We start from the raw sequence: 26,903 nt of genomic DNA, 5'->3' as shown, positions 1-26,903 counted from the left end.
TTTTTCTTTTTAAAGTATGCTTTTTGGTGAGGAAGATTGACCCTGAGCTAACATCTTTTGCTGAGCTTCCTCTTTTTTCATTTCTTCCCAAAGCCCCAATACATTGTTGTATATCCTAGTTGTGGGTCATTCTAGTTCTTCTATGTGGGATGCTGCCACAGCATGACTTTATGAGTGGTGTGTAGGTCCCTGCCTGGGATCCAAACTTGCAAATCCCAGGCCTGGGAAGCAGAGTGAGTGAACTTAACCACCTGGCCATGGGGCCGGCCCCATGGTTTCATTTCTTTTTAAAAAATGTTTTCTTTTTAAATAGGAGAGGCTTGAGTATATAGAAATGCTGTTGGGAAGGACCCAGTTGAGAGTATGAGGTTAATGATTTAAGAGGCGATCTATAGTGTCAAGAGCACAAAGGCTACTACTGCATGTGCAATTCAGAGCATGAGTTGAGGCTAGATCTTAGATAGAAAAAAGCAATATATCTTCTTGTAACAGAAGGAAAGGAGAGAGAATGGATGCCCAGGAAGTCAGGTTTGTCCATTTGGTGGTGGGAAATTGACAGCTATGTTTAGCTGATGGCTTCTGTTTCTTATGGGGAAGAAAAAGATGCATTCTACAATATGTTTGAAAAATGCTTGACCCATGTTGACATAGATCTGGAGAAGTTTTGAAGAAAATTTGGTAATGTTTAATCAGAAACCATGGACAGAATAATGCAGTTAAGTTTCCGTAGGCCAAGACATGTTTGATTACAACATCCGGCTGATGACTAGTCACGAAAGGACTCAGTGACCCAGGAGACTAGTATGGATGAAATGAGACCGTCCTGAAGAAAGACGACTGTTAGATGATTAGGTCAATGGTAGCCCCTTAGCAAGGATGGAAGACTAGGGAGAGAACAGTGGCTTCCTTGCCTGTTCCATCCCCTGCTAAAGGCTCCCCCTTCTCTCTCTCCTCTTTTCAGGTTTCTTTCCCTGTTTCTGACATTTAGTCCTCAAGCCCCACTGCTGTCTCCACCCATCTTCTTCTCCTCAATCTCTAGCCTTAGTTGTCTAATTCTGGTTTCTTATCCAGTATTTAATTCTCACTCTTCTTCACCCCTCTTCTGAAAATAGTCTCTTTATTACTTATTTACTACTTATTTTCTCCATTTTTCAGCATTTCCAATTCCTCCTCTTCTTGTTTGTTTGTCCTCCTGCTTTCTTTTTTTAGCCACCTTGAATCCCACTTGCTGTCCCAGTCTCTCTTTATTTTTTTATGAAAGAAAAAGGTCTACATTTTCAGTATTTTCAGTCCTAATTCAAGGTAGATTTTCTTAAATGCCATCGAGAGCTGCTTCAAATTTTCTCAAATTTTATTCTTTGGAATTAAAAAATTAAAGGGCATTTGATGAGCAAGGTGTAAGTCTCATCAAGTTTAAGGTTGAAGCAGTATTTTTTTTACAAGACAGAAGTGTCTGAAAGGTTGGTTTGTTTTGTTTTCTTTTTGCTTTTTTAAAAAAGAGGGTCCAATAATATTTACATATAGTCTCTGGCAAACCATTATGAAAACATTTACATATTTAGATTATTTAGAAATTAGAGGGAATTGGAAAGACAGTAAATGTCTTCATATATCTAAGTTATGGTCTATGAAAAAGGAGTTAGCTCTTCATAAAAAAAGGAAAGTCTGTTTTCATTTAAGCACCAAAAATGTGGAAAGCTTCTGAGAAGCGGTTTTACCAAGTAGGCTGCAGATATCGAAAGTTAGGAATCTTGAGTTGTTTTACTGTCACTAGTAGGCAGTTAATCAACAGCATATATGGATCATCTACTATGTGCAAAGTACTTTGCTAGCATCTGCTAAAGAATACATTGTATCCCAGAGTCTTAGCTCTCAAGCCTGCCCTCTGATAGGGAGTAAACATGAGGAATGAATTTGCTCTTCAAAACTCAAGTGCAAGAAACTTTTTTCTTCTATATCAAATAACTCTAGTGCTGAGCCACATTGACTGACATGTCCAGAAATTCAGTCATTGTCATAATTTGGGCCCATACGTCAGTTTCCAATGCTACAGAGATGTTCACTATAGAGATGCTCACTGTAGCCCCCATGGGCTATTAAAACAAGGCGACTCCATTCCTCCCGTGGCAAGCGTAGGCAAGGGGCTCTTTTGATGAGGTTCCTGGCTTCCCAGGCACTGGAAAGGAGCAAAATGAAGATCTCCATCATTTCTAGTCCCTGCGGAACCACCATTCTCTCTCTCCATTTCCATTTCCAAATCCTCTACCTCAAACCTGAGGTGATCCTCTTTCTCTAGATAGTTCAACTGTACAGCTTCTATAGGCTAAGGCTTCTGAATCTGAGGCCTATTCATTCTCTAGGGCACACAGGCTTGAGTGCTCTTGTGGAGGGCACAAAGGTAAAAAAAAAAAATGGGAAAAAAAAATTCTTTCACAGTTCTCCTAAATCAACAAGATCCAGATAAAGAGGAATATCTCACTAAATTATCCTGTTGCATATAAATGTTATGGAAAATGTATTGATGACAAGGTACATTGCATCTGATGTTTGACATTCAATCATGCAGCCTTTGTCAAATTTTTATTTTTCAGAAAGTCATCTGTTATTTTTAAATAAGTAAGAAACATATTTAAAATCGTCTCACTGACTCAACACTTGACATGATATATTCACTAGTCTATAGATTTACCGTGACACTAAAAATAAACTTCATGCCAGCCTTTGATGCAAGAATTGAAACATAATGCTCCTAAAATATAATCATAATTTTTGAGTAGAGGAATATTTTTGAAAAGAAATTTCTAGCTATCAGGAAATGCTATTCACCTTAGGCGAAGTGAACATCATGTTCAAGGCACCAACTTTTGCATAAAGTGCACTTGGAGCTTTTACATCTCCTCTTGATGACAACATCCAGATCTACCAAAATAATCCTTGCAATGAATGCATTTAGTTCTCTTTGAGCATGATATGGAAATTTTTCAAAAGAAAATACAGGGCTCCTAGTATGCATTCAATGCTTTAGACTAGAGCAGTGCTTTTCCAATTTCATTGTGCGTGTGAACCACCTGGAGATCTTGTTAAAATGCAGATTCTCATTCAGTAGATCTGGGGTGAGGCCTGGGGTTCTGCATTTCTAAGAAGCTTCCAGGTGATGCTGATGCTGCGGGTTTTCTGATAACGCTGAGCAAGGTTGTAGAGAACACTTCACTGACTACAGATACTATAGTCAATGCTAGTAAATTGACCTTTTTGCAATGTGAATACATCTTTCATACCAAAACACATGGGTAATTTTTTTTCCTTTCAAGGAAATTTGGACCTAAATTTAATTTTTAAAAAGTTTTCATTTATGGTGGTTAAACTGAATTCTGAAAAATATAGGAAAGATGAGGGCCAGACAAGGTAGACCAAAGTCATGCATTGTAAGGTGTAAGAGTAAAGCACTCAGCATGGCATAGTTGGGAGTTCTTATACACAATAAAGTGTGTAGCATGCATATAAATTAGGAGCCAAGCTGATTGGCCTGCTGTGATTTGAGGTGCTTGATGCACCAGTTGGCCTCTGGTTTATGCTGGGGAAGATGTGATAAGTTTTGGACATGTTTTGAAATGCCTGCTCGATGCTCAAGAGGAGATTGTAAATAAGTATAATATGGGTCTAGAGGTCAGTAAAGAGATTTAGATTGGATGTACAGATTTGGAGTGGGCGTGAAATAAAAGGAAAATAGAGCCCATGCCATATCCTAAAGAATACTAACATTTAAAGGAAGAAACAAAGAAATAATAGCCAACAAAAGAGGTAGAGATTTACAAGGAAAATCAGGAGAGCAAGTTTTCATAGAAGCCAAGTAAGACTAGTGGCATATAGTAGGTGCTTAATAAATGTTTGTTGAAATGAAACCCAAAAACAAACAACAAACAAACAGAAAACCAGACTGAACTGGGATCATCAACACCTTGTACCAAGACCACTGAATTGTTTGATTTTTCCAAGTATATTCATTCATATGTTTGTTTCTATCAAATTCTGTCCCCTCTGCCTAGAATACCCTTCTGTCTCCTTCCACCTTTTCTGATCTTTGCCTCTGCTACCTACCCCCTGTAGTGTTTGTGCATGCTCTCTCTGACCTTTGGGCCTTGATGATCCCCATTGCTCCTGGCTGCTCTTGTGGACCTGGGTGATTGCTGCCCAACCTGCCCAAGCCCTGTGTGTGCCAACCCTGTCTCTGGCCAATTGCTGGTACCCAGCTGGGCTAGGAAGCCACCCTCCCCTTAAGGAACTGTAGTCATTGACAGAAACTAAAGGGGGAAAGTCGTATTTGCTGTGAGTAAGTATTGGTATTTCCTTTTCACTATGATCCTTTTCAATATGATCGTATTAGTAATGGTTAATGGCTTCTGAACTGTTGCTGAGCCATGACCTGTGACATTGAGGGAGTTGTGTATGTGACCAGGAGAAGTGAGCACAGGGAACTGTGGTGCCTTCCTCCGGAACTTGAGCACTCACAGAAGGCAAAGCTACCGAAGAATGAACATTTTAAAATGGACCTGAGGTAGTGGAATGTAGAGATGTTTTAGAGATGAGTCAGGAGTCAGACTGCCTGGGTTTGAATCACACTTACAAATTATTCAGTCTCAGGAAAGTTACTTAACTTCTCCAAATCTCAGTTTTCTCATCCGTAAAATAAGGATAGAGCACTTAGCACAGTTCTTGGCCAATAAAGCATGTTAAATGAATGTTGGCAAAACTAACCAAACACACATACACATGTATATGTATGCCTGCAGGTACACATACGCACGCACACACACAAACAACATTTCAAGAGTTCAATGTGCACATGGGATATGACACATAAAGGAGGTTTATTAAGAGTGATAAGCCGGCCTCCTCAAGAAAAAAGATGGTGGATGGGGCAGAGATGAGCAGAAAGGGCTAATCTGTTCACTTTGGGGAAACGTAATGGGCTGTCTTTTGGACACTAAGATGATAAGATGATGCTTATCAGAGGAACATGTGGTTGGCACATTCTCCAACATGTGGTGGAATAATGGAATCTGAGTCATTTACGTTCTATCATCTACTTTTCCTATTATCTAATGATGGCAATTTGTGAAATCAGCTATTTGGTCTTTGGAATGGAGTGGGGTTTCTTCCTATGTAAATGGAGGTCTAATTAAGACCTTTAACCACGTAGGTACCATCTTCTAACATTGAGTTCACTAGCTCAGGCACCTTAAATGAAATGAACATTTCCAGTAATATTTGATGTTCAGAATCAGTACCTGAATGCTAGCTGGGGGATGAATAATCAGTTGAAGACCAGAATATCAGTGAAGGTGGATAATCACTGAAAATTCAAGGAATTGTCAACTGGGGAACTTATTTGTACAAAAAAATGTCTGTATCAACATTCTTCCTTATTTCAGGATTCAAATCATATATTATTGAGTGGCAAAATGCCAGCCTAAATGGAATATTTGCCAGCTTAAGGTTTATTGACTTCAATTCATTGGTTATAATTACTAACTTTTTATTTTTTAATGTTCTAGTACTGACATGCTTGGGGGGAAATTGAACCACAGCAGTGATTGCACAGCGAGGAAATCAGCAGAAGAGGAAAATTAAATGCTAGGTGATAGTTTGAAGTCAGCAGTGATGGGAATGAGTGGGTAGGAGAGTTAAATTTTTAAGTGATTTAGCAAATGATACTAAGAAGTGCCGTGGCATCATTTTGGTTTTTCTAATATAACAAATCATAATTGACCATTTTTTGTACTCCTGTAAGAAAACCTCTTTACAGAAGATTTTCACTATCTTAAGGAACTCATTGCAGAGTTTTCCCTAGCTTTTGTTTAAAAGAATACTTAGAGATAGCTTTCGCTTTGAAATCTCAAGCTGTTTGAAAACTTTGTTGAGAAGGTATCAAAGAAGTGTCTTTTACTCCAGAATGCAGTAGAATCCTGGCAGTAGGAGTTAGAAATAATGAAATCAGGGAATGACATTCTCCTTGTCTCCCTGGGATGCTGGGTCACTGAGCAGAGTTTTCAGAGGTGGACAGATCCATTTGTTTCTCTTTCCTCCTCTTGAGAGGTGCTGAAAATGTGTATTATCTTGTAAGAGATAAAAAAGGCCAGGTTATTCTCCTCCTGGGTAGTTCTAACTTGCCTCTCATGTCTTTTGAAATCCTATCCCAAAGCCTTCACTACCTGAGTAGAAATGGAGAGTTTCTTTTTACTTTTCAATCACTTCTTTACTTTCCTAAGGAAACAAATATTAGAACTTATAAGTAATACAAAATTTACTTTTTCCTGGGCTCTTGCCTTAAAGTTGTTTCTTGTCTATGCTTAGTTTCTGTTGGATTCACTCATTCTTTCATGTTCCATCTATCCATTCGTTTGTTCGTTCATTCCTGACCCTTACAAACCTCAGGATCTATGAGAACATAAAGCAGTTTCCTGCTAATAATTACACAGTTATTTCCTTAGATAAGAGGACCTAAATCATGCATAGACTATTTGAAAATGCTATGTGCAAAAAGCCTGGGGAATGGTGGTCTTTGATTTAATATTATTCAGCCTGTGGCAAGTTTCTAAAATGAACTACCTGTCAGTCGACTGCCCCTCCTCTCCACTTCTACAAATTGGGTGGTTTACACATATGAAGGGAGGCTGAAGTGAGAGGCGATCTGTGGCTGGTGTTCAGTGCTCATTCCCTTTTTTCCGTCATTTTTCATGTGTCAGCTTAATGTCATTTCCTCAGGGAAGCCTTCCCCGTCCCCCGGACCAGATGAGTTACCCTGTTAATCTTAGCAGCCTGTATTTCTCTTTCACAGCACTCATTACAATGGCTGTTAAATGTTATTTGGATGATTGTTTATTTAATGCCTGTCTTTTCCGTCTGGCCATATGCTCCATGGGGATGGGAGGACCATGTGTTGTTTACTGCCCTATTCCCGGAGCCTGTCATGGTGTCTGGCACATAGTGGGAGCTAATTTGTTGAATGAATTAAAAAGTAACCGTTAATCAGGAAAGTAATCATTAAAAAGATATTGAGTTTAATTTAACCACTAGTCAGAAAAAGTGTGTATTAAATTAACCTTTTTAATTTGTGTGTAATATTGCATATGGACTATGTTATCATTTTCTAGAAATCACAGAGTACTGAAATGTGTGGAAAGGAGAAAAAAATACAGTGATCACTTTTTTTAATAAGGAAAAATCGAAGGTTAGAAGTCATAAACTAGAGGAACAATAGAACTGGTTGGCATATTAAAGTTCCATCCTTAAAAAATGAAGGTTTTAAATCCAACTTGCTATTAGAACTTTTGGATGACTATATACAGGGTAGTTAGGCTTAAAAATTCCCACACTACTAGTGACTTGATAGATTATAACAACTCTTTCCCTTAGGAGCTGCTGTGCTTTCTCATTGTAAAATGTAATTAGCAGATGTAAAAAAGGGTTTATTAATCTTATAGGGTATAATTATGGTTGTTTATATATAAATTCTTTCATATTCATGGATTGCTTGTCTTTCATTTTAAATAAACAGGTTAGAAGTCAAATGTCATTACCAATTTGATTAAAATCATTCCACTTGTTTTTTAAACAGGATGTTAGTTATTTTATTTTCCAAAAGAAATTCTGACTTACTTGGCCTAGTTTTAGGGTTGGAATTTCCAATAGGCAAGCCAAAATGTCTTAGTGTAGATGTTCTGCCAAAAGTATTTGAAAGCATCATGTTATAAAAAAGCAATATAGTATAGAAAACTGGAAATCTGCACAGCCATGCATACCTTTATTTAAAGCGTCTAATGGCCAATGATGAATTTGCCTGGGACGGAGAGTGTCTGCTTGCCCCTCACATCCACCTTCTCTTTCGCCTTCTGTCCACTGCCCTGGGAGGCAACTCTGTGCAGACAACATCAACAGGTTCTCCTGCCCCTTGGTTTCCGGTGGGTTTGGTCAAGGAGAGAGCTAGCAAGAGGTCAGGGAGGGAGGAGAGGTCAGGATATGATTCTTTTGGATCTCTCCCTAGGGGGTTGCCAGGGGCTGCTGTGTCCCTCCAGGGAAGTCACTCCTTCTCTCAAGATGGCTTCCATTCATGACTCCTTTGGGTTTCTCTAACTGCTGCCTCCTCTGGCCCTTAGGGTCCAAAGGTGGCAACTGGCCTCCTCTGACTTTTAGTGGATTATGGTTTTCCATTGCCATTCCCTAGGTACTGCCCCTGCCTTGAAATTAGTCCCTTTATTGAATCCCCTGAGTTACCATAATTTGAGTGTGCCATTTTTTTTCTTTGCTTCCTTGACTCATACAATACCCTTGAAAAAGTGCTGAGAAAATGTACCTTTTTACAATGCAGTAGAATATCCCAGTGGACTATCTGAAACCAAGAAATGAATCTGTAAGTGTAATATACGGGTATACTTTCAGGCATACATATATACCAAAATGCACTTTTTATGTTTTGAAGAAAGCGTGCCTGTTATGATTTGATCTTCGTATCTGCCATTGAAATTTCAGATTCACCATCAGTAGCAAACCATCTTTGAATTATTTATCTAGTAGTGAGAATGGATTGACCTTTTCTCTCCCTTCTCTGGTTGGCTTTGTTATTGGTGCTGTGCGTTTGTGAGGAGGAATGTTCTGATGAGGGATAAGGTCTGCATCTTGGCTCATAATGGAATTAAACTCATGGCCTTAAACCCACTAACATTGTGTTATACTCAACTGTGTTAACTAACCACAGGCTCTTCCAATGTGGGTGTGTAGATAGCTTTGCTTACTTTGAATGAGCTGATGTTGGGGAGAATGAAAAACACAGTACAATGAAATCTCTCCTTCTCTCTCTCCATGGCCTCCACAATTTCCCATTTCAATAGACCTCCCCTCCTTTTCTTTTGCTAAGCTCCACCATGCATCAAAACACAAAAGTTTTCATCTTCCTCTGAATTGACTACGGGAATTCAACTGAGAAGAAAGGCAGAGACTGAATTTCACATTTGGCACTACCTTGTGCAAACAGGAAGCTTACTATCTGTCCACTGTGTGGGTGGAGCTGCTTTGAGCAGGTCTTATTTTGGGATGGCAATAGTGCTTCTTCATGTTTGTGGAAGCAAACTCAGGATAGCCGTCACTCTTCATTATTATTCCGCTCTTTGGCTCTATGTTCTTTTTTCCTTTCCCCCTGCTCCTTATTCCATTTTCATGAAGCTGAGAGGAATATGAAAGCTCAGGGCAGTGTGAGAAGGGGAAGGTCAGTGCTGGGCATTGACTTCTAGCCCTGATGCATCATTTTTACCTACTTTCTGATTGCATACTCATGTTTTGCCACTAATAGCAACTAGTCATTTTAATACCAGAGAGCAGCCATGTCTGAAAAGACAAAGTTAATGGCTGTAATCATTATGCTTTTCTGGACCTAGTTCTGCAGCAACAATAAATCCATCCCAAGACCAGGTGGCAGGAAGCTATCATAGTGATGGCTGCCGTTGCTCAGGCCAGCATCACTGAAGAAGTGCTCAGGAAAGCACTACCCCCTGAGGGAAGAGCAAAGCTTCAAGCTGATATTTCACTGGAGAAAACCAATGATGCTATTGAACAGCACGAAGATCCCACCCCGCGAACCTCCTCCATCATTAAGTTCAACGATCAATGGACAAGGTTGTTTGCAGAGATAAAAAAAGAACAAAAACCCTTTTGGCAGGAATTGATGGTGAAGATATGTGTGACTCAGGTCTTCAATTGTCTTCTGTCTGCAAACCCGTCCTCAAATGTGTGCAAGTTTCTTGCAAGAAGACTTAAATTTACTGTGATTCTGAGAGGCTTCCTCTGAGCTGTGCTTTAGGTGGCTCATTGCTTGTTAGGAGTGTCTTGGCTTTCTAGAGACCTTGGGTAAACAAGAAACTTTGGGAAATGTATGCAAGATTAGTGCTGTTTTGAGCAAACATAGAAATTTTCAAGCTTACTGTGGTATTTTGATATGCAAACAGTGGGAAACCTTAGAAAGGCAGCTGGAGTGGAATTGTAACCTTCTTGGACCCTGAAAGAGTGTTTATGGTGTCTGAAGGCCCCTCAGCCCCTTTGCATCTCAGTAACATCCCATCTCTCTCTGTTAGTCATGAGCAGTGAGACTCAGTGATGGCAACAGGGAGAGACGCAGTCCGTTTGAGGGAGGAATAAACTTTCAGCCCTGCCTAGAATATCCATCTTACAGATAAAGATAAGCAAGAAGGAGGAAATGATTAAAGAATCTGTGACTTTGGTCCTTGACTAGAAATGTACTTTGTTTTCTTCTTTAATGAAAGACTGAAGTCCATGAACTGTCAAAATATTTGCCAAGATAGTTACAAAGTTTTCATGTCCACTTTCAGCATTTCAAAAGGTTCAGTGGCAATTGTATGTTTCCCTATGATGTGGCTGCACAGCCATGACTCAAATGGCACTAAGTTGAATTAGACTGGAATTCCATCACCTCAGCTTGGTGGTAATAGATATCTCATGCTGATCAGAAGCTTTAGCAGATAAATAGATCTTTGAGTAATAAAGAAAATGGGAAATGGATGACTTTTTTACTTAAATAGTTTTATAGAAAAGTCCTTCAAAATTACCATGCATGGAGGAAAATAATAAAAGGAGTCCTTGATTGATTGATGGATGGATCAATTTTTCTTTCAGTGAATATATATTGAACCCCCACTATGTGCTAGAAGCCCATGTTACACTCATAAACAACACAAAGAAGATCCCTGTAGAAGCTACATTTTAGTAGAAGAAACAGAATACATGAATTAATACAGGTCGTGATCAGTATAATGAAGGAAGTGAATAGGGTGATGAGGTACTAACAGGAGTGGAGAGACCACCATTGATGGGGTGGTCAGGGAAGGCCTATTTGAAGAGGAGATGTTTGAGCTGAGGCTGAAGAATGAGAAAAACCTGGAAGGATTTGGGAAAAGTGTATGAAGCAATAGGCATGAAGCTTGGAGAGGAAAAAGGCCTTGGCCAGATTAGGGAGTGGAAAGGAAGCCACTTTGGCTGGATCAGGTGAGCCAGGGGAAAGGTGGCCAGATGCCAAATCACAAGGATCCTTCAGCAAGACGTTTGGACTTTATTCTAAGAGCAATGGGGAAATGATTGAAGGACTTTGAGCAAGATTCTGATATGAACTTATTTTTAAAGATCAGTTTGGCTGCTGGTGTGGAATGCATTTGAAAGGGACAAGAATGGAAGCAGGAAGAGCAGTCAGGTGGTTTCAGGAATGCAGATATCACAGTGGCTTGGACCAGGGTGTAGCATTTTGCTCCATCATCCCTAGGGCATGGCCTGAGATGGCTAATTGAACTCTAGACATTATGTCCAAATTCTGGCCAGCAGGGAAGAGGGAGGGGCCTGAGAAAGATGTGTCCTCTCCTTTTAAGGACACTTTTCAAAAGTTACACTCACCACTATGCTAATGATCATAGCTGCAAAGAAGGCTGGGAAATGTAGTTTTCTTTTGAGTAGCCAATTCCTAGGTAAGAATCTGGGATTCTATCTAGAAGAAGTAAAGAACAGACAGTAGGGAGAATAATTTCTGCTAACTTCTGTTTAAAAAGAAGTATATATATATTTATCAAAATATCCAAGAAACTGTACATGAATTTCTTTTGAAATAGAATTTTTGCCTCCTTGAGATCTAAGTTAAACTTTTAGAATCTGTTACAGTATGTAAGTCCAAGATTTGCGGAATAAGTAGCTAAATGTGGATCAAGTAATTAGTTTTATAAACAGCTGAGAAAACACCAAATAACTGGCTAGACACATGGCTGTCTGTTAAGAACTGGATTGGAAAGAATTCAGCATGGACTTGAGGCCAAAATGATGCCTCCTACTCCCACACCACATCTCAACCTGGGACTTGCTTCTGCCTGCACAGAAGCCTTAAGTGCACCTACTCAGCCAGTGCTGTGAGCTTCATGCCTCTCTCACACACCTGGCTGTCAGTGGAATATGGAGAAGAGGGGTGGGCTTTCTCCTAAAGAAGGGAGATCCTGCCTGATCTTAGACACAGAGAAAAGAAGCCTGGGATGTGTGAGGGCAAGAGGTCAGAGAACAAAGACAGAGCCTGTTAGCCAGTCTTGCCTGAGAAATGTAGAACTTTGACCTCTGTTCAGTGTCCTGTCTCCTTCGGGGAGAATAAGTAAAGATAGAGATCTAGGTAGGAAGTATGCATTCTGGAACTCTCTAAGAGGGGTGAGATTGGGGATAGGAATCTCTTCTTCTGTGGACTGGAGTGTAAAGGTACTGGGAGAAGAAGAAGAGTTTTTTCCTTAACTAAACCAATTATCAGAAAAGTGGAAGCTAAAGCAATTTTCTAAGGTAGGTATGGGGATGAGCATCTTGAGTTGTGCAATTAATTGCCTCAAATGTGCTTTATTTTGGGTAATGGAAATATGGCGTTATTTTAGGCGCACATGATATTCTTGTGAAACCTCAGCACAAGGAAAATAAGAAATGAAAACAAGCAGAATGACAGGTGTTTTCAAGTTATGCAGTTTGATGCCTTAAGGCACTCAAAGAAAAAGGAAAGGAAGAAGTCATGTAAGGACAATGGTCGAGAAGGCTGGAAGGGAAAATGGATGGAGAAGGGCTAAGAGGTTAGGATAGGGCTGAGGGTAGGGAAGCACAGCAGTGAATGTCCCTTCCACAGAGACCTGGAGGAGTGGGTGTGTTAGTCAGGCTTCTGGCACACTTAAGGGGTCATGGGAGAGAGGTTAACAATAGGACTATTTATAACGTGTGGGTGCATTGAAAGAAATGAACACAGGGTGGGAAAGTACTCAGGAACTAGCAACAGTGGCAAGACCTGAAGGGATAGGTAGAGAGTGGTCACTAGAACCTGGCAAGGGCTTAAGCTATGGATGAGCGCTTAGATGCAAACACTGAGTGAGTGGGAAAGGAGATGGGGAAACTAACACTCTGACTTCTGTCTCTTCCTGCTCTCCCATCTCCTGTTGGTGTCTCCCACTGGCCAAACTCAACTGAAAGCTGAGGCGAGGTTCCCAGGTGCTAAAGTCATAGAGTGGCCTCCTAGGACATAGAGCAGGACAAAGAAGGATTGAGAGGGACAAACTGAGAATAGCCTGCACAATGTTTTGCTGGAATGCAGAATAGGAGGCCATGGGGGAAGAAGCTGTATCAAAATTCTTGCCCCAGTTTGATTAATTACTTGCCTCTGAACATTCATTGAGCACTTGCTCTGTCAGCTCCTGGGGATACCAGATAAATCAACAGAGACTTTGTCCCTGAGAGGATCGTACCCAGCACACAGTTGTGGTTCTAATATCACATGATGGAGGCCATGGGAGCAAGAAGCAGCAAAAGACAGCTCTGCCGGAGAGAGTTAATGAAAGCTTCCCAGGTAGGAGGTGACTTTTGAGCTGGATATTGAATTTGTGCAGAAGATCACCAGGCAGAGGAGAGCAGAAAGAGTCTTGCTACACAGGGAACAGCGTGGGCAGGGGTGCAGCTGCTGTCAGCGTGTGACAGGGAAGACAGGAGGTTGGGAAAAAGGATGGGACAGAGTCTGATATGAGAGCTTTGTGAACTAGACCAAAGAGTTTGGATATTATCCTTTGAATGGGCAAGTGGGAGTTCACAGAGGCTTGTAAAGGATGCTACTTCTTACAAAGGATGAGCTGATGCAGAATGCTTTCCCTAACACCTTCTTTTCTTGGTACATTCTTCTTCTTTTCTCTCTCTTCTTCTATCCCCTACTCACTACCTTTTCAACTGTTGTTATTGTTTCTGGTAGATGGAACCTCCAGGGTGAAGGGATGAGTTAGGATGGATTTAGCGTAGGGAAAAAAAGAGAAACATCCGAGGTTTTAAAAAAAGTCCTACTTCAATTGCCAGTAGGATTTCATTTGAGGGTAGTGGAGATATTGAGGATGCTGGCACAGAAATTAAAATGCCTAATGAGCCAATGCTTAGTGGTTGACCACAATAAAGTAAAAGTGAGACCTGACTTCATGACAACGTGAAAAGTTGTCTTGAAATGCGATCAGTATACCCTGGTGTCTATTATTGTGGACTGCAACATAGCAAAAATTCAACAAATGAAAATGCAAACATTTACTCTCACATTACTTTTCTGCACGTTGATCTGCAAAGAGAAAATTCTTCAAGACTTTGGGGAGAAAGTCTTTTACCTAATTATTCAAACAACCATTTTATATCTGCACTTTTATTTTATATACCCTTTACACCTGTTTAATTAATCCTAAACATGATGCTGACTGCTAATTAAACAGCCCTGAAAGTGACTGACTGAAGGTAGTAATTTGAGATAATTAGTTTTGGTTTCAAACACTAAATTTTCACACTTTGTGCTCATTTTTAGAAAGCGATGGCTCATTATTATAGACAGGGTGGGGGTTGTATAAGGCATTTTACTGCTGGACTCTGAGTACCTGAGGAAGTGGGAGGATTATTATATATCCAAATAGGACAGGGTAATGGTATAGTGCTATAGAATTCACTATAGAATGCTTCCCTATTCCCTCCTACGCACACACACACACCACACTCACACATGCACAGAATTCCTTCCAAAGTGAAGGTCAGGCTGTTGAATCTCTTTCATTAGAACATAGAAATGGACATGGTCTTGATCTTTGGGAAAGTTTTATGTAGTAAGGGATAGATCTCACTGAGTCATCCATTGTCTCTCTGCCAGGTCCTCTAGAAGCAAGCAATAATGGTGAAAAAGGCCAAGGTTTGGAATGTGGTTTGAGGTTTGGGGGGGTGTCCTTGCTGAGTAGTCATGTATTACCAAGGCACAAAGCCTAGTCAAAGGAATAGTCTGCCAAGATAGGGCCAGTGTATCTGGCAGAGTAAGCAAATGGGCAGGAAGGAGGCAAGTCAGACTGGCTTTCATGATCCCACAATTTTAAGAAGCAAGTTAACATGGTCCCACTAGGAGAACAGGACCAGGAAGAATTTGGGGTTAAATCATTGTTATAGACAATATAAATAGATACAGGTTACACAGAGGCTAAATAGATTCTACAGCACCCTGGAGAGCTCCAAGCAAATTGTTCTACTTCTGTTCCCTAGGTAACTGAAGCTTTTATATCTTAGGAAGTTCAGTGTCACTTCATTGGCCACCAATATGGAATAGGACTCTCTAGACCTAAGAAAGACTATCTAGATTTTGATAGCTTTTCGAAGATGTCAAGAGGAGAGTCAAAATCTCCATGTGGAAAACACTAACTCAAAAAGATATGTGCACCCCCATGTTCAATGCAGCATTATTTACAATAACCAAAATATGGAAGCAACTTAAGTATCCATGGATGGATAAATAGATAAAGAAAATGTGGTGTGTGTGACAATGTGGTGTGTCTGTTTGTCTGTCTCTATTTATACGTATGTATGTACACATGTACATATACAGAGGTCAAAATGAAATATTGTACGGCCATATAATGTAATGAAATATTACTAAGCTGTAAAAAGAAGGAAATCTTGCCATTTGTGACAACATGGATGGAACTTGAGGGCATTATGCTAAATGAAATAAGTCAGACAGAGAAAGACAAAATTGATATGATCTCACTTATATGTGGAATCTAAAAAAAAAAAAAACCCACAGAACAAACATACAAACAAAAAACCAAGTTCAGGGATACAGAGAACAGATTGGTGGTTTACCAGAGGCATGGGGATTGGGTCGGTGAAATGGGAGGAGGGGTTAAACGTACAGACTCCCAGCTATAAAATAAATAAGTCATGGGGGTGTAATGTACAGCATGGGGACTATAGTTGATACTACTGTGTGGTATGTTTGAAAGTTGCCAGGAGGGTAGATCTTGAAAGTTTTCATTACAAGAAAAGAAATTTTGTAATAGTGATGGATGTTGACTGGACTTACTGTGATCACTTTGCAATATATATGGATATTGAATCATTGTATTGTACACCCGGAACTAATGTAATATTGTATGTCAATTATATCTAAATTAAAAAAATTGGCAGCTGCCCAAACAATCCCCCCAAGCAAACTTATCCAATTCTATTTTCAACTAAAATTGGTGAGGAGAGATATCACAAATGAAGTGTTAAAATTAAAAAAAAACATAAAATATCTATGTGTATTGGGAATCAGTTGGCCAGAGGGTAGTGGGCCATGGTTAGATTCCAGGGTTTACAGCCCTGAGTGGGAAGGTGGAACTGCAACCTTTTTGACGTTAGAGCAGTGGCATTAGCTGTAGGATCTGATGGAGAGCAAAGTTAATTGTTTTACGTACGAGTCAAACCTGCATCTTCAATCAAGCAACCTGAGTTAGGGCATCTTGGAGTCATTTTGACTTCTGAACGTTCACTCACATTGTAGCGTGGCAGCAGAGGAGTGCTGAGATACATAGCTGCATAGATCACCTTCCCAAATTGCCCTTCTTTCATAGTTTCTTTGGGTGATCACATGCCTCTGTGGCTTGAACTACTGCCTCCATTATGCCCTCACCGTTCTTTATCTCCAGTCCTGAAGACTCTCTTACACTCCAGATCCCCCAATATTATTGCCCTCTTTTTAGTTGCCTTCATTCATCTCGCAGGAACCTCAAAAGAAGCAAATCAAAAGTTAAATTCCTTGTTTTTGTCTGTGCAATCTTCTCTTGATCTTCTATCTGGGTAAACAGCAAACATCGTCTACCCAGTTACCAGAGCTAGAGAACTGAGAGTCATTCCACATTTCTCCTCATCACCTACAGCATTCCCTATCTTTTAGATACTTACAAGTTCTACACCCTTTCTTTTTCCTCCTGCCACTACCTTAGTTCATATTTTCTGACTTAGATTTCTATAGTGGTTTTCTGACTGGTTGTTCTGCATCTAGTATGGCTTCCCTTTAATTTAATGTATCTCTAAGCATCGTGTGGGTCCACCTGCATCAGATTCTTCTGGAGGGCATATTAAAATGCAGATTACCAGACCTCTAGACATACTGAGGCAGAATCTTCGGGAATAGTGCTACCTATATGCGCACTGAAATTTGAGGGTCGCTGTTCTTCCCACTGCTGCCAATGTGATCTTTCTAAAACAAAAATCCAATTATACCACTCCCTTGGTTACAATCATTTGGTTCTTCCCCATGCCCTTTGTGATAAACTCCACAGTCCTAGTCATACCTGACTAGCCCTTCATCATCTCTCTAGCTCTGCGGTCTTATTTCCTGTCATTCCTCCCTTGGTATCCTGCATTCCTGCCATGTGAAATGCTGCAATTCCTGGATCTACCGGGCCCTTTCTTGACCCTATACCTTTGGACGTGCAGTTTCTTGAGGCTGAAATGTTCTTTCCTGCCTTGTATGCCAGATTTCCTGCATCTTCTGTGTTCCCGTCTAGCCTGTATGTCCCTCTGCTGCACTTCTTTAGCATCCTTCTGTTCTTCTTTCTTGGCACTTTTCACTGCTAGAGTAAGAGGATAGACGAGTGAATATTATATTTGAAAAAATTTTTAGGAGGAGATTTGTGGCATGTAGTTAATTTGTAACTCAGTTTGAATTTATTTAGGAGAAACAACATAGGATTCCTAGTTTTGACAGTCTTCTGGCAATTCACCATGTTTATCTTAGAAAATCGTCTCTTTTCTTAAAGAAATTACAGTATGGATTCCTGTTTTGTGACTTTTTTGGGGGGCTGGCTAGAAAGATGTTTTTATTAGAAAATATGTGGTTGACTATTCCTAAATCTTGTGGTACTCAATGATTATATCTAGACTTGAAAAACTATATATTTAAAATAATTTACCAAAAATAAAACCTTAAGATTGAAATAGTATTGTGTAAAAAAACTCACATTGAATTGTCTGTCATTGTGTAGCCTTTATGTCCTAAAGCCAAAGACAATTTCAGAGGTGACCTTTTCTGATGTCTGTAAATGTGATACCTTCATTTCTGTACCAGAAGTAATCATGTACAGAATAAAAAAGCAACAACAACAAGAAGCACAAACGTTTTGCTGTGGCTTCAGAAACAATGGAACCTGAAGCAAAACTAAATTCTTTATTGCTGTTTAGAAATGTGCTTTGAAAGAAGGTCAGCCCACAGACCATTATAAAATAGTTTCTAATTAAATTGGTGGTCATATAACCACATTTTGGCTTCGGGCTGCTACGTCTAGGTTTCTGGTATAGCTTTGGCTGTTTAGTGTCTTGTGACAGTTCATCACTCGACAAGATTCCTCATGGGTTGAAATGACGTGCCATTTGTTTTACAGATACCTCAAATCAGCTATGCATCCACAGCCCCAGAGCTAAGTGATAACACCAGGTATGACTTCTTCTCTCGGGTGGTCCCGCCTGACTCCTACCAAGCTCAAGCCATGGTGGACATTGTGACAGCACTGGGGTGGAATTATGTGTCGACACTGGCTTCTGAGGGCAACTATGGAGAGAGTGGTGTGGAGGCCTTCACTCAGATCTCAAGGGAGATTGGTAAGCATCTATTTATCTGATGATTGTATTTGGAGGCGACAGGTTGCAGAAGTCTGAGCATCTCCAAGCGCCCTCTGATCTGTATGGAATAATTAGAGCTCCTATAGATGCATGACCTAGGCTGTCCACTCTAGGGGAAGCTGGGTTTGTTATAAATGATTTTGTTGTTCATGGTCTATCAAGGTGACACTTTGGTGCTAATTTAGGAAATAGAGCTCCTGACTCAGGCAAACATTTTTTAAAATTGTCTGTTTTGACGAGGGAGTTTGCTGGCACATTGGAGCCACTGTAAATTTGAATAAATGACATACTGTTTGATTGTTCTAGATGAAAGTTTACATTAGCAAGTCATTAAATTTTAAAAAAAGGCTGTGGAATTTAACATCCAACACTAGAGGGATTAAGACTGGTAATCATCTTAAAACAATACTGAAGTAGCCCCCAAACTATACTTAAGTGATATTCTTATTGTCATATGTGACTTTTTGCATTTTCATTCTTACCTTAAACCCTGAAGCTAACAGTGGGATGAAGGGCAAGATGTAAAAAGTTGGTTAGAACAAAGTGCTCGTGAGCTCCATCCCAGGCGTTTTTCAGGGTGCTTGTCCAAATCTCCGTAGGCATTTGACACGTGTATGTTTAGTCATGAAGTTGTAAATCCATCCCACTTCTTGGGAAAAATAGAGCCAAACAAAAAACAACTTAGAGCACAAATCTTATTGCTGATTAGTCAACGGTATACCTTTGTGGATGAAAGGAGACATCTTACTGTTAACTTAACAAATATTATTATTCTCATTAAAAATTACTGAATAAAATTTACATTTTTTTCTATAAGAGTAATAACAACATTTTATGGAAAAATTAAAGTGCCCATTGGCTATTTTTGAGTAATTTTGAACTTGAAGGAAGAAATCATCTTGATAATTTATTGCCTTTCTTGGAGGCTTCCACTCAGGAAAAGATCATGGGAGTGATTTGCTCTTATCCGTAATTAGCAAGGACAAAGAGTCTAAAATTATTGGGATAAGATTTTCTCTTCAATGACTTGTGGATGCCTGGGATCTGTTCTTCCACACATAATAGGGCATGGAAATTTATTATACACGTTACTTATTATGTTTAACGTTTGTTCTGGTGCTGTGCTCTTGCAGAAAATGTAGAAAAGGCCTGGTCCTGTTGGACAGATGGGGTTAATTGATTTAATTGGCCAGCTATTCACACCTGTTGTAAGTGTCCATAATGCCATAATCTTTGCTCTTTGGAATTCTAAATGATATCATTATTGCTATATAAATAATTCAAAACATTCAATTAAATTTTAAATGATGACAAATTATGTTATCTTCTTGGATAAGAATGCCAAGATTATTCTTAGAGGAAATGCCCACTCAAATGAAAACAATAGCCTTTGGAAGCAGGGTTAATGCATTGTTTAAGCAGCTGATGTCAGTTCTCACCAGAGTGATAATTCAACAAGAGAAGGAAACTGAGTATGTATCAAAATGATAAGTTTTCTACAGTGTCCTGTACATTCTTCAACTACAGGACACATTTTGTGTGTATGGAACAGATTATTATGAAAAATTCAATACAGGACATAATTTGCCAATTGCTGCAGAATCTGATAAAATACACTTCTAAAAGTTAACTGAGATCGCAGTTTTATTCTTTTGACTAAAATAAGAAGTACTTAGTTTTTACTTTTTTAGGGAGCATTGCTATACTTTGATAATACCATCACAGAAAAGCATTCAGATGGTGTCGTTCGTTATTCCTGTTTCTATCTTAGTCATTGGTATGGGAGAAAATAATTTTAGTGCATTTTGTATGCTCCTGATTAGAGTAACACATTTCTTCTGTGTTGATCCTTTCAGTATTCTGTGACTTGATTGGCTGTCCATTCTATTTCCGTTCTCACTTATCTGGGGGAACAGAGGAGGGATGGCTTGTCAATTAATATGCAGAATGCTGAAAAGGCCAAATTAGTACCACACTAGAGTATGCCATGGAATATATTAAATATCAAAATCATCCCTCATTTTAATGACAAAGATTTTATCTAGAACAAAAATAGCTGAAAATTAAACCTTTTACATGACAATGATATTAATGGGAATGGCGGTGGTAGCAACTTAACCCATTCTGAAATGATCTGATGACTCTAATGAAAATTCATTAGTTCTGTAACATTTGCTCCTCTTGCTCCAACAGTGATGACATCTCTGTCACCGTATTAGTAGTGTGTTTTTAGAAATCTTAGTATCTTGACTTAGAAGGAGATATATAAATTCATTTTCTGAAGTGTCTGCCTATTAATAAAGTTATATATTTTCCCACTCTTGTAAATTTTCCTGTACTCTGTTCTGAATTTCTCTCTTTAGCAACGTTGATTGCTAAGAAATTTCAGTGTAAAGTGAGGCTTCCTGTGTTTTATCTCTGAGTAATTCAAACAGATCATAATGGAATGATAGTGAAATGATAAATTGCTTGTGCAGTTTGATTAGAACGTTTTTCATTTTAACAAAATCTGAGACTTGGGGAAGTGTCCTTCGTGAGTCTTGAGAATGAAGTTTATGAGTGAGTGATGATCATAAACATAGACGTCAGTCATGGCTCTTCTCCAGTGAAGATCCTTCTGAGGGAGAGAGGAATAGGAGTTATTTGATAAAATAATGACAAATAGCTCCTCTATATCCTAGCTGTTATGTTATCAGCTCAAGGCATCCTTGGCTATAGGATTTTTATTGGAGAAGGCACAAAACATATTTGAGTTCAGCAAATAGCACAATTTGGGGAATAATTTGTGAAGTAAGGAATGGGAGACAAAATTGGAAGGCTTGACATGGACATGTAGTTGAGTATTTCACCTCATATGCTTCATTTGCTGGACAATAGAGGAAGCTGCTGAGGAGAAAGCGATCTATCAAGATGTGTACTTAAAATTGTACTAATGAGAAGCATAAGAGGGGGATACCAGTGGAGAGGCCATTGCAGTATCAGTCTTGGCCTGATATAGGGCAGTGATAATAGAAATGGAAGAGGGAATAGACTTGAGAGATGTTTGTGAGCTGGGGGCTATGGAACTTAGCAACTGATTGGAAGTATAGCTTGAAGGTAAGAAAAAATCAAAGTTGAACTTGAAATTCTGAACCTGGGCAATTGGGAGAATGCAAGTGCCAGGAATAGAAAAGAGACAGTAAAATGGAAAGGTTGGTTTGGAATGGGAAGTATGGTTTGGTTAGAAACACAATAAACTGTAGGTGCCAATACATATGTTTATGGAGAAGAGCAGCAAAGAACATTTGTCTAGAGCCAAGGCAGGAACTGAGATGTAGATCTGAAGCTCATTCTCACAATATTGATAATTGAAGTGGGAAAGGTAGTTGCTGAGGTGGAACATATAGAGTGAGAATTGAAGGGGGCTGAGGATAAACTCTTAGGGAGAAGCTATATATAAAGTTATAGGATAAGAAGTGTAGGTGAGACTGTGGAGAAAAGGGAACTCTTGTACACTATTGGTAGGAGTGTAAATTGGTACAGTCATTATGGAAATTAATATGGAGATGCCTCAAGCATTAAAAATAGTGCCATCATATGATTCAGCAATTGTACTTCTGGGTATATATCCAAAGAAAATGAGATCAGTGTCTTGAAGAGATAGCTGTACTTTCATGTTCATTGCAGCATTATTCCCAATAGCCAAGATATGGAAACAACCTAAGTGTCCGTTAATGGATGAATGGATAAAGAAAATACATATACAATGGAATATTATTCAGCCTTAAAAAATGAAATCTAGCTATTTATGACAACATGGATGAACCTGGAGACATTAAGCTAAGTGAAATAAGTCAGACACAGAAAGACAGACACTGCATGATCTCACTTATATGTGGAATCTAATAAATTTGAACTCATAAAAGCAGAGAGTAGAATAGTGATTGCACAGGGAGAGGGGTAAGAGAAATGGAGAAATATTGGCCAAATGGTACAAACTTTTAGTAACACAGGATGAATAAGTTGTGGAAAGCTAATGTACAGAATGGTTTCTATAGTTAATAATACTGTACTGTATGCCTGAAATTTGCTAAGAGAGCTATCTTAAGTGATCTCACCACACACACACAAATAGTAACTATATGAGGTGATGGATATGTTAATTAGCTTGATTGTGGTAATCATTCCACATGCATACACATAGAAAAACATCATGATGTATGCCTTAAATATGTACAATTTTTATTTGTCAGTTATACCTCAGTAAAGTTGGGAAAAAATAAAATTAGTATAAATTAAAAGAAAAAAGTATAGCCTAGACTTAACAATGGAAAGCCAAGAGTATGGCAGAGAGTTCTCTTTTCTTGATGGATTTGCGGCTGTGGGAGAACTCTCAGTCTCCTTTGAAGAAGATTTCCATGATGGGAGATGGTAGGAGTTCTTGAGGAAACATTCAGGGGTATTGAGCAGATTTTCATAAGAAAACAGGAACTCTTTTTTTTTTTTTTGAGGAAGATTAGCCCTGAGCTAACATCTGTCACCAAACCACCTCTTTTTTTTTTTTTTTTTTTTGCTGAGGAGGACTGGTCTTGAGCTAACATCCATGCCCATCTTCCTCTACTTTATATGTGGGATGCCTGCCACAGCATGGATTGACAAGTGGTGCATAGGTCTGCACCTGGGATCCGAACCGGCGAACCCTGGGCCGCCGAAGTGGAACGTGCGAACTTAACCATTGTGCCACTGGGCCGGCCCAGGAAAACAGGAACTTTTGTCAGATGGCATGACTGAATGTATGTGGTAAAGTGGCAGAGACTCAAAGGAGTGACGTTGAGAGGGGGTGTCCTAGTTCCCTAAGGCTGCCATAACAAAATACCACAAACTGGGTGACTTAAAACAACAGAAATTTATTATCTAACTGTTCTGGAGGCTAGAAATCTGAAATCTGTGTCAGCAGGGTCATGCTCCTGCTGAAATCGGTAGGAGAGACTCCATGTCTCTTGTAGCTTCTGGTGTTTGCTAGTAATCTTTGGTGTTCATTGGCTTGTAGAGGCATCACTCCCATCTCTGCCTCCATCATCACATCGCCATCTTCTCCCTTCTTGTGTCTGTCGCTGTGTCATCTCTTCTTATAAGGATACCAGTCATATTGGCTTAAAGGCCCATCCCACTCCAGTAGGGCCTCATCTTAATTAGTTACATCTGTGATGAGCCTATTTCCATATAAGGTCACATTCTGAGGTATTTGGGTTAGGATTTCAACATATCTTGTTAGGAGACACAACTTAATACCCATAACAGGGGGTAACAGTGAAGAAGGGTGTACTTAGGGAAATACCTTCCAGTGACAGGGATGGGAGGTAGACTAGGAGGACAACCGCTTAGCAATAAAGATGCGAGGGGTGCTGAGTAGATAGAATTTGGTTAATGGAGAAGCCCGTAATATAACCAGTTCAGAAGTTCCTTTTGGAGTGTTACAGACTTCTCCTCTCCCAGTCCTGACTAAGTGAGTAGATGGGGTGATCTAATAGATAATTCAAGGCATCCAGACTGTGGTAGGTGGTGGCATCCTAGTGTGTCTGGCTTTCCCAGGATTCTAGATAGTCAAGAGCTTCCCAGTAGGATCACAGTGAGCACTCCCTGTACAGCGGTGTACTGGCTGTTCAACCTCCCTGCTTTGTGTATTTCTAAGATGCTGCTTTTTTCAATGACACTTGGAAAATTATGGACATCCACAGAGTCCTTTCTGGCCTAATTTATTTTTACTTTCCCCTTTGGTCTCTTCTGGCTTGAGGGAAGGGATAGCTTAGTTGTTCTTGGTTGGTAAGACTTATCCGTCACCCATGTTACACACCCTCAGTTGTAAGGAACATAGTCCTCTATTTCTGTCTTGTTTCAATTATTTGGTATGATGTTTTCATTGATATTGTAATAAAGAGGTCGATAATATGTGCTCATGCTTTTCCATCATAAGCTCTCGGGCTTGTAGCTTGTGACTCAATAAATGGCTTCCTTAAGTCTTTAGACAGGTTCTTTCACTTCTTTGTCTTCCCTTATTATATTATTTTTAAAGAGAAGACAGGATAATAAATGTTAATGCTACCACTATCATTAGAAGGGGCAAGGAAAGTAAAGCTTTATCTTTGAAGATAAAAAGAATTTGTGAACGCATTATATCTTTTCATCGTGGATTTGCACAGTGTGGCAACACAGCTCCTTTAATCAATCCTCATGTTTATGAACGGCTTATTGAAGATGACAGGCCTTCGAGTCATCATCGCACACATTACAGGGGGCAGAATAGACCTGATTCTGTCAAATCTTCTACCATACGTGACTTTTTCTTTCTAATTTGCAAATGCTGGAAGCTTCTGACTATTGTCTGACGTGTGTTCAGAATCTTAAAATCTCAGAGTTGGAAGGGACCACAGAGGTTGTTGGATTGGCAGAAACTGTTTGAAATGTTAATGCAATAAACCAATTTAATTTATTCATTTTTTTGTATATAAAATGACTGACACTTGCCAAAACATTTGATAGCGATTTATTTTTGGCGAGAGTCAAACAATAAAGTAGGGGAAATTTCATTCCTAGTATACAATTGAAAATTGCCCATGGATCATATTTTTAAACTATTTCAGTACAGTTTTAAAAGAAAGCATTTTTTTCCTATTGGGTTATAAACAAGGACCAAGTTTCTATTAACTGAAATGGATTCACTTCAAGATTAAAACAAAGTATTTTCAATGACAGAAAGAAAAGAATACATAAAGAGCAGCTTTTTCCTTTAGATGTTCATTGCTTTGGAAAAATGACTTCCAGCAGGCAAAAATCAATTTAACAGAAGTATTAATGTTGTAAAGTACTATGAATGAAAGGAAACATTTTAATTCAATTGAAATTTTTACTTTATATTTCTACAGCTGAGTTCTATTGATAACACCACATTTCAAGTTGCAAATAGTATTTAATTAATATTAACACCAGGTAATTGGCAAGAATATCTTCAAAGGAGGGCTGAGGAAATTGCAAATTGGAATTGCAGGTGCAGCGATCCTGCAGAAGCTTCATAGGCATCGAAAGAAAGTGTATATGATTTTAACAATTCCTGCAGAACCTGATCAAATACGGCATCATTTCAAAGCTGTTCTTCACCCCGGCCTTTCTTAATATTTAGGGCTTATGAACTGTTAAGTAACAACAGCGGCTGTTAATGTGAAATAGCAAATGGCATTCAATATGTGCTTTCAAACGTATGATTCTAACGCTGTAATTAAGTGTTTAGTAAACAATAGAGTTCAGTGGAACCCACTGTGGAGTCAAGAACTTATTTAAATCCCTCTTCTTCAGTTATGAGTCTTTGAGGATTAATTTCCTTGTCTACAAGATGGGAGCCTCTGCTCAGTGATCATCACATGATATACTACCTGTGAATGTTTTTCATAAACTCTAAAGTGCTATTTGGTATCAAGTATTACTAGTGAAAGGAATGAGAATAATATGAATTTTTTTCCCAATGTGTGGCAAAGCTGTATATTATTATGAGGGTGGTAGCTGTATTGCCTGGTGTGTAGGATAAATGGCCAGAGAGGGCTGTGTTTGATTCATTAATTATCTTCAAATTTAGTCATATTCTGCCTGAAAGATGAGAAGAGGATGTTGAGTGCCTCCTGAACACCTACCCTCTCTGTTCTCCTCACTATTCTCCATGACCACTGTGGTAGGTACTCCATCCTAAGTCTTATTCTTGTCACCCCTGGCTGTCAAATACTGCTTATTGTGTCACCTGACAGTTGTCTTTGCTTGGGTCTGATGGTTCAATTGCTACTTAAAACAGTTGAGATATCAGGCCAAGTTTGGGGTATGTTGCCTTGTCCTTAGTGATATGCTCCTATGAGTCCCTGAGCTTAACCCTGTGGCACCACTTGCCACTCTCATTGTAATACTAATTTCTCTGTATACCTTTTCCACCAGAATTTGTTTTTCTCAGCAGAAGGAGTCCCCAACACCCAGCAGAGTGTCTGGAACATAATCCGTGCTTCATGAATTTCTGTTCAATGGCCATTGTCACCAGATCTGTGAGCCTAGAGGTCAGGCTTGCTCAGGCTCTGGGAACTGAAAGGAAGAGATGTTTCCAACAATGGCTTATGCATTTTCTTTTCTAATGTGTAACCTACATGGGAACCTTCAGGAGCTTCCATACTGTTAATCCAATTAGAATTCAATTTTTTTTTTTTTTTTTTTACTGACAAATACAAAATTCTATCGTCTGTTGGTTCAGCCCACCCCTAATCTCTCAGGCCAAACAGCACTGAGGAGTGGTTAAGGGCTTCTGACCGGCTGGGTTTAAGTTGTAGATCTGTCATATCCTAGCTATGGGACCATGGATAACTTACTTAATCTTATTGTGCCTCAATTTC

General features: G+C 39.3%; 1 protein-coding gene across 2 annotated transcripts in view; it reads left to right on the top strand.

The window, feature by feature from the left end:
• GRM8 (glutamate metabotropic receptor 8) overlaps positions 1-26,903 on the top strand; it is a 720,262-nt gene that overhangs the window by 115,902 nt on the left and 577,457 nt on the right. For both annotated transcript variants that reach the window (XM_044755640.2, XM_044755579.2), the window contains exon 3: positions 18,267-18,483. In XM_044755640.2, coding sequence (XP_044611575.1) covers positions 18,267-18,483 — 217 coding nt within the window. The remainder of the gene's footprint in view (positions 1-18,266; positions 18,484-26,903) is intronic.

The sequence above is a fragment of the Equus asinus genome, chromosome 1 (assembly GCF_041296235.1).
Source record: "Equus asinus isolate D_3611 breed Donkey chromosome 1, EquAss-T2T_v2, whole genome shotgun sequence".
Lineage (NCBI taxonomy): Eukaryota > Metazoa > Chordata > Mammalia > Perissodactyla > Equidae > Equus > Equus asinus.
This window is presented reverse-complemented; position numbering and strand designations above follow the sequence as displayed.